Source organism: Centruroides sculpturatus, unplaced genomic scaffold, assembly GCF_000671375.1.
Source record: "Centruroides sculpturatus isolate CEXI.00-Female unplaced genomic scaffold, Cexi_2.0 scaffold1434, whole genome shotgun sequence".
NCBI lineage: Eukaryota > Metazoa > Arthropoda > Arachnida > Scorpiones > Buthidae > Centruroides > Centruroides sculpturatus.
Window position 1 is genome coordinate 96006 of NW_019386435.1, and position 12656 is coordinate 108661.

Sequence of the window (12656 nt, forward strand, 5' to 3'; positions counted from 1 at the left end):
ATTGACGTTGTACAATCTTATTTATTGCAATAACTTAAACTATTCTGGCACTTTGAGTCCCTTGCTTTTACAACTGCGTTTATTCGTGGAACACTTCTTTTTGCAATGACAGCGTGTACAGTAGACCCCCTATAACACTGCAGATAATTCTGTTATATGAATTCCATGTTGTACGAGTCACTTAGATTTTACAAATACGTGAGCCGTTCACAGCTTGACACACGTATTTGTAAAATCTAAGTGACTCGTCAACTGTGAGATCAGCCTGGACGTATATCAAAGTCTACGCCACTTACGGCGCGCGATCGCGAGATCGGCTCTCAACTTTATTTTTTTAGGAGGGCTTTTATAAACGATCCTAATCGCGAGATTCGGATCTACGTCAGGATTCCTTGACACCAGTTTGTCAATTTATCGATCCGCGGACAAACACGCGTATGCGATCTGATTCGGTCACAAAATTAGGAGACATTTTAATTAAAACGAAATAATAAATTTAATAAAACAGGAAAATAAAACTCATACAAAAATCTTAATGAACGAGAAATAGAACTACTACGAATAATATACAAATCGAGAGATAGCTAGGCTTATATTATACCCTATTCGCGATCGAGAGAGAGCTCACAAAATCGTTATATAACATACAACCTGTTTTAGTTGTCGTTCGTCTTCTTCTCTGTAGGCAAGGGACACTTTGGAGATAAAGTTCATTTATATCTTCGTATGGGAGATCAATATGTGCACAAAATCCAAGTATGATTTCTAAGTGCTAACTCTGGAATTATTCTGTATGTGACTCGTCTAAGGACGTTGATCATCCGGGGAAAAACGTATGTAGAGTTTGGACACTTCTAGATCTGTCGCTGAACTCCCCGAATTCTGACAAATTCCCTGTATATCTTCTGAATTTCGACCAATCATCGGCCAGTAACTCTTTCATGAGAACGGATGAAAGGGGAATGAATGAGGGGTAACCATTTCCTATCTGAGCGGAATTTTAACCAGATAAGGGAAAGTCAGAGGATGTACTAACTTCAGTGAAAGGAAGTAACATCTGTTATCTGCCTTTTCCCACGTTAAAACAGTATTTTTCTCACCAAAAATGAAGTAATATTTGGTGACAATATTTAACATAATTAATAAAATCACTATAAAGACCCAGGGGCCTTTTGGGTCTCACATTATCTTCAAAAATCACACTTACATTTAAAGAAGGCGTGATTTTTCACTGCAATACATAAATTCAAATTGCTCTCTCTCTCTCTGAAAAATGATATTATATATAAGAATAAAATCTTAAAATCTATACAATAAATTGAATTAAATTAAAAATTAAAATACATCGATTAATATAATAAACAATCATCAAAATAGTAATATTAAAATAAACACAATGAACACAGGTGTTAATAAAAACACGCTTTTTAAATTTGCATAATTTAAACTTTTTACTCGTATCAATTTTCTACACTTACATTGCACGAGTTTAACTAATATCACAACATTTTGTGACTTGATACAGCTATAATAGTGTTTTGAATGAACCTATCACATCTTATACATCAGATAATTACGAAAAACGGTTTATTAAATTCAGTTAAAGAATGCCCGAGAAACGGCTTTCTAATGAAACCTTAACGCTATTATCGTTACCAAACAGTGCTTCGAGTGATGTTTTCACCAAGGTTGGTGAAATTAGCCATAAGGGAGATGTTTGCAAATTTCTCTTCTTCCACTATAATAAAGTTATAGAAATGATTAAATTTACTATTAAATAATCATACTTTTAATACTATAGTAAACATTTAGGTTTATGATAAATTGTAAAGTTAAGTTAACAATTTGTAACAAATGGTAGTTGTCGTTGTAGCTATCTTATATACAAATATTACACACGTAATTTTCTACTAGAGTACTAACTGTATTGTAAAATGCAATAGAATAATTTGCGTGTACCTTTAAGTTGTTACATATTTCGTAAAATTATTTGGTAGCACTCGAATTTGTTTTTCAAGAATTAATAAAGGATTAATTTACAAAAGAAACAGTAAATAGTTCTTTATCATTCCATTCAAGTTTCGGTTACTTAATATTATTGAGTATTCGGATAGTAATTGAACGAAATATATTTTCGGCTACATTAATCAAATAAGCTTCGGAATTTAAATACATATAAACGATAACAGGCACTAAATACATATATTTATTGGTTTGATCGAAAACATTCGAAATCTTAATGGAAATACAATGTTCTTGATATTAATTTTCTTTCTGTCTTATGATGTATACAAAGGATATAACAATTATTAATTACTTTGATTTTATAGTTACAATATTCGTTTTTAAACATGATGAAAACGACCACATTATTTTGAATACGTAGACGTGGCCTATTTTGTGCTCCATAAATATGAACATACTTTATGCAGATCGTATGTATGACCACAGTTCGTCGTATGTGTTATTCAATGCAGTTGTTGGTAGACACCTACTCTCTCTGGAGAGATCTCTTAATTTCAGAAGAGTTGTGAAAACAGAATAAAGAGCATCTATAGCCTGAAAGTAACAATACAACGGCGATAAATCAAGTAATGATCGAATAAATAATAAAAATTTGTCTTACGAATGACAAGAATTGGCTTACTTTAATAGGCAAATCTTTATCCGAGAAGAAGAATCCTCCCACAGAAATTCCAAGAGGCATTCCGCTAAATCTCTTCATAAAATTTAAAATCTAAACAAAAAGAAGCAAAGATTTTGGAAAATTTTGAAATACACAATTAGTATCAATTCATACCTTTAATTTGTATGTTAAGCTGAATTCTGATGATGACAGTTTCTGAATGCTGATGTAGTTGCTGTAAATCTGAAAAATTAGTAAAGTATTACGATTAATTAAAATATAATATTTATCATAAATTTATGGTTATTGTATCAAATATCAGGATATTGTCCAGTTTATTATAGCATAATTTGTTAACGTTTATGTAAAATTCTTTGATGTTTGTTCTAAACCATACAAAATTAGTCAATGCTCGTCATAATAGATTTGAACAAAATCATGATTATCTTTGGCTAGAAACAAGAACTTCCTATCTATGACATCACGAGTACTGATATACCACGGTTCATCTAATTTGAGTATCGAGTGTTTAAATAGCAATTTATATTGAAATAAAAACATACGATATTGTAAAATGTGTAATGGTATAAAATCAGATAACCGACAACTTTTCTTATTTTTTATAATTATTTGATGAATTTCCGTTTGAAATAATTGCATATGTTTCGTAATCGGGATACCGTAGTTTAATTGATGGTGACCGAATCACGAACAACACATAGCTGTTCCAAAATGGTTGAACGATTCAATCAGTTTAAAAGATCTGTACGTTCAGAAAATGAAAAAAAAATTATAACCCGATTAACTGACATTTCAGCCACTTAATATATTACGTGTATATACGAAAACTGATGATTTATATAATGTTAAATAATAGCAAAATCGCTGAGCATAAAAAATAATCACTTCCACTTACCGAAGAAGTTATTCTAGACAATGCAAATGAACCTATAACACATATTAAACAGAATACAACGAAAAAAGAACCAAAGTGAGCTTTTTGCTGTAACGAATTAGATTGTTTTTCGTGGTTAAAAAGTAACATATAAAGTAGTAAACAAGTTATGTGAATGATGAGAAAGAATATAATTGCCGACAAATTGCTCCATTGTTGATTCACTTGCTGAAAGATTTCCCATAGATCTGTGTGTCTTTCTATAATGTCGTCTATATTACTCTTTAAGCGACGAGTGTGTCTGTCGATCGAATCTAACTCGATCTGTAAATTCTGAAATTGATCCAACAAGAACAAGAACATAATAAGAAGTAAGGTTAATATAACATTAATTTCTCCAGAACAGATTAAATGACAGTGAAAATGAAATGTGCTACAGCATATTGAAATTAAAGAAGAATTGCTCGAATTTTGAATTTTTGGATAATACTTTAAGTCTAAATTGAGACTCATTATAATGTTTGAAAAAAAGTGTAAGAAAAGAAAAAGTATTGATATACATTTAACTTTTTTAGGAAAGTTTTCATCATTTCCATACGCCATCTCATTGTCTTCCCACGTGAATTTGTTTCTCTTCAATATGCTAAATGTAATGGCATGAATTGATGACATCATTACTCGATATAATCTTTGGAAGTATTTGTTTGTATCGTGATTTTTTAGTATGGTTCCACATAACGCTTCGTCATCAAAGAACAAGACACAAGTATGACCTACCATTACCCACAAAAAAAATTCTATAAAGTTTACGTAATAAGCAAAGTTCTTTCTGTTCTTTCCATCGTGGCAGGCACATAGCAACAATGGTTCCAATCCAAATATTTTAGCCACCGAAATTATGGGTCTAAGTTGGTAATGAATGTTATTGGAAATATTCTTCTTGTGAGTGCAATCTGCAATCTCTACAGTTGTGTTTCTCTTGCTCATTTTACTCATCTATATAAATAAAAATTTTGTATGATCAGAACTAAAACGTAGTTTAAAATTTAGAAACTTGTATGCGGCAGTAAGCAGAAACGATGACACTGTAGTAAGAAGCAGCAAATTTACGTATCTATGCGAGCTTCTAGATGACCGCAACTATCGAACAATGCAATTACCTTAGTGTATTCGTGTTATACAATCGTGACAAAATTTATACCGTAGCTAATAAAATGCATCTGAGAAAATCTTCTTGCGCATATATTTGCTGAACAAACTAGTTTAGAAATTTTATACTGTTTCTCGTATAAGTTAAGTCGTTAATATTAAAATCTGTAATTTGTGGAGACATTTTTGAAACGTTCGTGGTTGTATTCCAAGAAGAGATAATTAGTTATTAATCATTATTTTGAGAAAGACTGTGTGTAATGATTTAAATTTTTTCTATTAAAATAGATGATCCTTCGCGTTTTATAGGTTAAATAAGAATTTTTATTTAATTTATTCATTAAATGCATCAATAAATTGATCTTAATGTATGCTGTAGTATAATTTTCAGAATTAATTTATCTGCAATTTTTTAAATAATTTTCTCATTAATAGAAAATGTAAATTATCCATGCGAACGTAAGTTTCTGTTTATTTTTCGTAATTATTCAAAATTCTAGCGCAGTTGCGGCAAAATAACAAAGACAAATATTTGTCTCTTGTTTTGGCTAAGAGACATTTCGCCATATCTTTGTGATTTGGATTATTACGGTTTATTTTATGAGTTTATTATTTTTTAAGAATTATTAACGTCTTAGTTTTGTATTATTTTCTTTCTATTTTTGATGCATTTCGACATAAAAACGTTTAACCTAATGCTTTCTTATTTATTCTTAATCATAGTTTTCTTGATGGAGAGAAATTCAAATCTTTGTTTTTATTCCTCGCGAAAACAAAATGTATCCTGTATTTAAATGTTTAAAACAAATAATGAAATTATTGGATTTCTAGCTTAGTACACCAGGCGTTGAACGGGTTTATAAAAGTACCCGTCTTAGTAATTGCTATAACTGGCGTTATTAATCGTAAATTTCAAGAATGTATGTGATAAAACTCATTTTAAGAACATTATCGAAGTATCTCTGCTTTATATTTATTTATTAAGGTTTTTGATTAACTCGAAAGCTTAGCGTAATTATTATTTACCTCCCTGTCCATTAGAACACTTTAAAATCAACAATAGGAAATAAATTTTATATTTAATAAGGGAAACTTGTTTTAAACTTTTTTTATTTAACAGACACGACTCATTACTTGTAAACCAAATAAAACGTACTGAGTAGAACTGTATGTTTATTTTATACGTAAATTTACGTCTTTATTTATTAGAAGAATGATTAAAAGTGCTTTCTACAGAAATCACGACTTATCAAAACCGAACTTTTAACGTTAATTAGCTTCAGTAGGATTTCCGGCAAAACACATTTACACGTCATAAGAGATTTTTTGATGTTAAATCTCCTGATAAAGCTGAAATTTTTCATTCTTGACAATTTCCAATGCCGCAAAACTTAGCTTATCTTGCCAAAAACTTAGATATTGCAAAAATTTTAAAAAATAATAAAAATTCAGCAACGAGTTGCATACTTTTCCCGGCTGTTATGAGATTATTTTTAAAAAAATAACTTTTATATTTTCAATTTTAATGAATAAAATTGTTTGTGATGCAATCTGTTATGAGATTTTATCACGAAAACTTTTTAAATTATTATAAAATGGAAATTTTGAGAGTAGAGATTTTATATTTAAGTTTTATATTAAAAAGAGATGAGTTATATTAAGAGATGAATTTTATATTAAAAAAACCATTGTAAATGCTAATAACGAGTTAAATCTTCATTAAGTTCTGTGGAGATATGAAAAGTGACCCCTCTGTCTCCCCACCCTTTCGACCTTTAACCACCAAAATTTAATAATAATCATTCCCTTATATATAAGCTATTACCATGCTGAATTTCGTTTCTTAATCATTACCCCATCCTAAAATATGAAACAAAATAGACGCTAATACACTCGTGCACGCGAGATTTAGAAAAAAACTCGGAGATAAAATTTTTCAATTATTTTTTCTAATTATTAAATATAAACTTGGGCACAGATAAAGACTTCGAGCTTTGTGTCTTAAAATCATTGCACGTACATTAATTTGGCTGAACGGTAGAACATCTTAAGCAGTATTGGTGAAGGAAGTTCGGGGCAATATGTTTATGAATTATTAAGGGGAGATAAAATCAGGGGTGGGACGGGGTGTCCAGTTTCGTGGTAGTTAAGTGTGTCCACGTGAATATCGCGTTTATAGAACAATTACTAGAATTGATTTAGTTTATTTGGTTATGGCAACCCGACAGTTGAGCGATCTACCAAAGAGGATGCATCTCGGAAAGACTCGTATAAAGCTGCCATTATTTAAGTGTTACCAACGCGAAGAAAATTTGGAAGACTGCACGTGGTCAGTCCGTTGGCGTCGCCCTATCCCGAGACCGAATATCGGTGTTTGGAAGTTTTATCCATTAGATTACTGCAGGGTACTTATTGTGTTAAACTCTTTTCGCCCTGTGGGCACTAAGACGGCCTGTTTTAGCAGGCCCATTATGGGTTCGGGTAGGCCCGCAATGGGGCGAGTAGTGAGGGACGGGGCCCGACATATCCGGACAGACCACCCCCGAAAAATTCCTGGGGATTTTTCGACCCGTCCGGATTCGATTCCAGGTACCCCAGAGCGGTGGGCTGCCACCTTGATCGCTCGGACATCTGGCCTGAACTGTCGTCCATCTGTTGTCTATCCATAATCTCGAGAACGGAGTTAAACACATGACAGTCGAGACCAGATATGGAAATCTTAGTGACAGGAGGCCGCAATTAACTGTATCCTAACTTCCAATTTGTACCGCAAATCATGTTATTTCAATTCAAAAATTTTGCCCCGAACGAAGTTAGATACATAATCGGCACGACTCTATTGCTAACGGGAAAGGTATGATGTACTGTACAGTACGTAGGGGCAAAACGCTACTCCACTCCACGCAGGAAAGTGCTATGTGCTACCTGTCACAGTAATGGCGTAATGGCGCATCTTTATCATTATCGCAGTAATTAAGTGAATATAACATAGGCTATATACTTTTGAAATTATATCATTTTTTGTAAGAATTATATTTACTTTATTAGGATATTTTAACACATTTATGTGGAAAATAAATAAATTCGGGCATACTTTATAGATGGATTCTACACAAACATATTTTAGATGAAAAAAATAATAATATAATTTTGTTATTTACAAATTAGTTATAAAATATATAGGCCTGCATTTCTAAATATCAATTTATTTATGTGTTAAACCACTAAAAAATATTTTGATCGTTAATTGTTTACGAATATCCATAAACTTTGTCAATTTCTTATTCATATTACTTCTACACTTGATCTGTAGTGATAGGAAATAGACGGAACTTCGTTCTACGACAAAACAGTAACATAATTGCGTGTTTCTACATAATTGTCGTATGTCAGTCAAAACAAAGAAGTGTTCGAGTTCATAGAGGATTGAATTCTAATTTTGCATTTTGTGCCTTTAGTCAGGTCTCTGATTTGCAATAGAGTGGAAAAGGCAGAATAAAGAGTTTCTACTACCTGAAAGCAAAGAAGAATATTAAATTATTGTTTAATGGATTAAAATACTAATATTAATATTAATGAGTAAGAAAAGTAAATATGCTGACTTTTATAGGAAAGTCTTGTTTAATAAAGAAGAATCCTCCGATGGAAACTCCAAGAGGTAATTTCCCAAATCTTTTCATAAAGTTGAGAATCTGAAAAAAAAATATTTTTAGAAAAACAAGAACTACAAATAAATAAATTAATAAATAAATAAAAATGGAGTTACCTTCAGTTTGTTCAGTAAAGTTAAATTCACGGATGACAATCTTTCGACTGATATGAAATTGTCGTACATCTAATTAAATAGACATTAAAGTTACTTTTTTTAAAAATAAAATGAATAATCTTCAATAAATTTAAAAAAACGGCTGAATTATTGTTAAAAGAATGTTAAAAAATATCACTTATTTTGACACGCAGTTGTTTATATTGCAGATTACAAAAGAACGACAAAAGTGGATAAATGTAAGAGTCGTTCATGCGAAAATGAAAATAGGGTTATAAAGTAATCATAATGTGTTTGTTCAAAAGAGGCTCCGTGAACATTGAGACATTTAACAAGCCCATGAATACCGTCCTGGAAAAACTGGGTTGGCTGCTGAAAACCCTTGTGTTCATTACCTCTTGAACCTCATCGTCCGACGCCAATGGCCGACCTTAGATTTGCTTTTTAAAATGTCCAAAAATGTAAAAATTGCAGAGGCTAAGATCGGATCTATACGTGTAATGTCTTAACATTTCCCATCCGAAACGGTGCAACTTGTCTGTGGAGATCGGTTGGTATGCGCAATGCACGACCGCAAAGCGCCCGCTTCTCCACAAACATATTGCACCGTTTTAGATGGAAAGATTTAAGGCATCCTACATGTAGTCTTTATCTTAGCCCTGTGACTTCTGCAATTTTTGGACCCCTTAATAAATATCTCGAGGTACGTCCATTCGCGTCAGACGATAAGGTTCAAGTTCCAGTGAGAACCTGGTCCTGCAGCAGACTTGTTCGAGGAATGTATTCGTAGGCTTCTTAAATGTCGGTATAATGATCATGGGCACTTCTTTTGAATAAACACATTTATTATTGTTTTATAACCCGATTCTCTCTTTCATTTGAACGTTAATAACAACAATATTAAATTGACTCGTAATTAATTATTGCGATATTTATATTTATAATTTATCATTGAAATAACATAGTGCAGGCAAAAGACATTTCTGATTTCACTTTATTTCTGAGAGACACCGAGAGAACAGACTTGAATTTTGACATTCAAAGTGAAATTTTAGTTTTTATTTACGTAACCCTCTTTTAATATCGTGTAATTTGATAGTTTACGACTCTAACTGATAATTAGAGTATCAGCTTGGAATATATTTTAACATGAATTTCTTCAAACCATAGAGAAGTTCCTTAACTGGAATCTGCCGAGAGGAAGAAAACTTTATATAATCGTCACTGAGAATTTACTAAAAATTAAAATATATTTGTGAATTGATAACAAAATTTTATAACTTTTAAGTAAAAATTCAAATATAATTTAATTCAATTAAATCTTTGAAAACATTTTGTATATTTTTAAAATTAACCTTGATTTTGACATATGATTTCACGTGTTAGACAATTTCTTCTCTGACTACGACGATTTTGAAAATGATGCTTTGAAGATTATTTTCATCTACAAAACTTAATAAACTTAAGTTTCTAATACTGACATAAAATGGTAAAGCAAACAGCTTTACCATTTTATGGTAAATCCTAATCCGTATCAGTTATAGGGAATTTCCTGATGAAAAAATGCTGTAATATTTAAACAGTTTGTTAGAAACAAGTACAAACTCAACAATTTGATAAAGAGATTTTTGGGGCACGCTATACCCATATTCAAAATATTTAAGGAACTAAAACAAGTATTTGGTTTTCCATTCATTGCTCTGAACCCCCCTGGAAAAGGGTAGAGACAGTATGGAATGATTCCGGATTTAAACCCTCTAAAGTTTTCAATATAAATAGCAACTAGAGATTATGTGTCTCCAATGAAGAATTGCAAATTCTCCAGGAGTGCTTCAGAGACGCAATAATACGGATTTTAGTGATGGGGTTAAACACCGAAATCCTTGACCTATTTTATCAACTCCCACAGAATTTGTTTATCTGATAAACAATATTATAAAATATGTATGCACAAGTCTGTAATCTGTACTCCAGCTTTATTCAAAATAATGTATGTTTGCCAATTTATTACTAGTGTTGTTGTTATTTAATATCTCTGCAAAAGAAATCTTATAATAAATTAAATACTTTTAAGAATCGATTTACATTACTAATATACCGTAAATTGAGGGATTAAGTAAAACATGTAATTTCTTACTTATACACTTACCGAAGAAGTTAATTTCGAAACAGCAAATGAACCAAATACGCAAATAATCGCAAAAACAGCAAAACAGAATGCGAATATAAATCTTCTGTGGGGTGAATTTAATCGTTTCAAGTCGTCATTTGTCTCGCTGAACACAAAGAGATACAGATACAAACAAGTTAAATGAGTCAAGAGAAAGTACACAATGGCGAATAAATCGCTCCACAGTCGGTTGAATTGTTGAAAAATTTCCCATAATTCGGTGTGTTCTTTTACGATGGTGACTATTTTGCGCTTTAGATTTGGAGAGTTTTTCGTCATCGAATCCAATTGTTCTTGCAAATATCGAAAACATGCGAAAATTCTCAAGAATAACGCTGCTAAAATGCACAAGAGAAAGTTTCCTGCACCGAAACTGTATATGTGCCATATGAAATGAAATAATACACACATAGAAGTGATAGTAAATGATTCCTTTTTCTCTACAAATATTGGGTAATATTTCAATTCTAAAACGAATCTTGCGGCTACAGTTACAGAAAAGAAGAGAGTGAGAGAAATTACAAATATTTTTTCTGTTTTCAAGAAAATCTTTTCTTCATCGCGATAATAAAAATGACGTTTCATTAATTTGAGTTTGTTTCTTTTGCAAAATGAGAAAAGGACAGCGAAGAAAATTGCGAGGGTCATTCTTAAGGCCGACTGAAAATTATAAGTTCGTTCCCGGCTCTGGAAGCATAGTTCCACAGAAAGCGTTTTCATTAAATGTGATAACCGAGCCATGAATTACCATGAGCCATAACAGAAGCTCTATTCCATTAGAGTATACAGAAAACCAAACGTTGCTGTCGAGTTGGTGACAATTGTAGGGTATTAAAGGTTCCAAACCAAACGCCCTCCCGACGTAAATTACAGGATTCAGTGAGCAAAGTGTATTGATTAAAAAGTCATTTTTCTCGTCGAAAAGTGTTACAGATGTTTCTTTATCCATTGTAATCTATTATAGTCGTATTTGAAAAAAATAACTGTAATTGTATGCTAGTTGCATATAGTTTGTTTCACTTCTCAGATAAATTTAAGCAGCAGTAAAAAGAGAAAACAAATTATAATTGTAATCAGAAACTTTATCCAACGTTTTCCACCAGACTTGTCCATGTTAGTAATAGCAATTTGTTTATAACACGGCAGATTGAATGCATTCATTTATCATTATCTGGCCTGTTTAATTTTCAGAAAATTGCGTGTGTGCACGCTTACTCACGAGGATAAAATTGTTAAAAAAATTTCAGTAACGCTTGCAATAAATATTAATTAATAAATGAAAACATTTAATTAGTAATTTCATATTGTTTAACGTAAATAAATCCAAGACAGATTAAATCTTGTTTTGATATATTATTATGTACACTTCATAATTATGTGTATATAATTTCTTGATACCGTGTAACGATGTTCTTATATAAAACACAATAAATTTCCCATTTATATTTCCATATAAAACTAATTTTATCTCGTACAGAATTTAACATATTAATTTTAAAAGTTACACACTTTAATGAATATCTTCTTTATATATATTTATAATGAAGTTGTGAATAATAATCTGGTACCTCGTGTATATTGTATGTGCAGTAGGCCTATATATTACCTACATATATATGCATACGTATGCATTAGGATTTCTCGTTTCCCGATCTTTTGCATGTCCCGAGATTCCGGGAAAAAAGGGAACTGTTTCCCGGATCTCGGAATATAATTAATTATTTTTAAGATATAAAATAAATCTTAAATAATTAATTATTTTTCATTTTTAAGTAACTTAATACGTCCTGCAACCTCCAAAATAATAATAATAATAACGCTGTGTAAAATATGTATTAAAAATTACATTTGAAATACGTAGAAATTTTCACAAATAGGAAAAATTTATTAAAGTTTGCTGGAAACTGCATATAACAAAAATATGCTTTGAATTGAGTTGAAAATTTATAGAAAAAAATGAACTTACATCAAATTTCTAACTTAGAAGGTATTTTCGTTTTTTAAATAAAACATAATACAAAATATTATTGTAAATTTTTATATTAAGATT

At 31.1% G+C, this 12656-nt stretch overlaps 1 protein-coding gene across 1 annotated transcript; it reads right to left on the reverse strand.

The window, feature by feature from the left end:
• Window positions 1-7909: 7909 nt before the first annotated feature.
• LOC111614959 lies at window positions 7910-10885 on the reverse strand. Its single transcript, XM_023356332.1, has 4 exons — window positions 10586-10885; window positions 8437-8505; window positions 8273-8362; window positions 7910-8183 (listed from the first exon to the last, which is right to left on the reverse strand). Exons 1-4 carry the CDS (start codon window positions 10883-10885, stop codon window positions 8064-8066), a joined length of 579 nt encoding a protein of 192 aa, XP_023212100.1. The 3' UTR covers window positions 7910-8063.
• Between the last annotated feature and the right edge of the window lie 1771 nt (window positions 10886-12656).

Excerpts from the sequence above, each read along its gene's own strand:
- LOC111614959 (XM_023356332.1), bottom strand. The coding sequence starts at position 10,885 with ATGACGAAAAACTCTCCAAATCTAAAGCGCAAAATAGTCACCATCGTA. Across the intron at positions 8,506-10,585 it reads TTTCGAAATTAACTTCTTCG|ATGTACGACAATTTCATATC; the intron begins GTAAGTGTATAA and ends CTATTTAATTAG. Across the intron at positions 8,184-8,272 it reads AACAAGACTTTCCTATAAAA|GTAGTAGAAACTCTTTATTC; the intron begins GTCAGCATATTT and ends CTTTGCTTTCAG.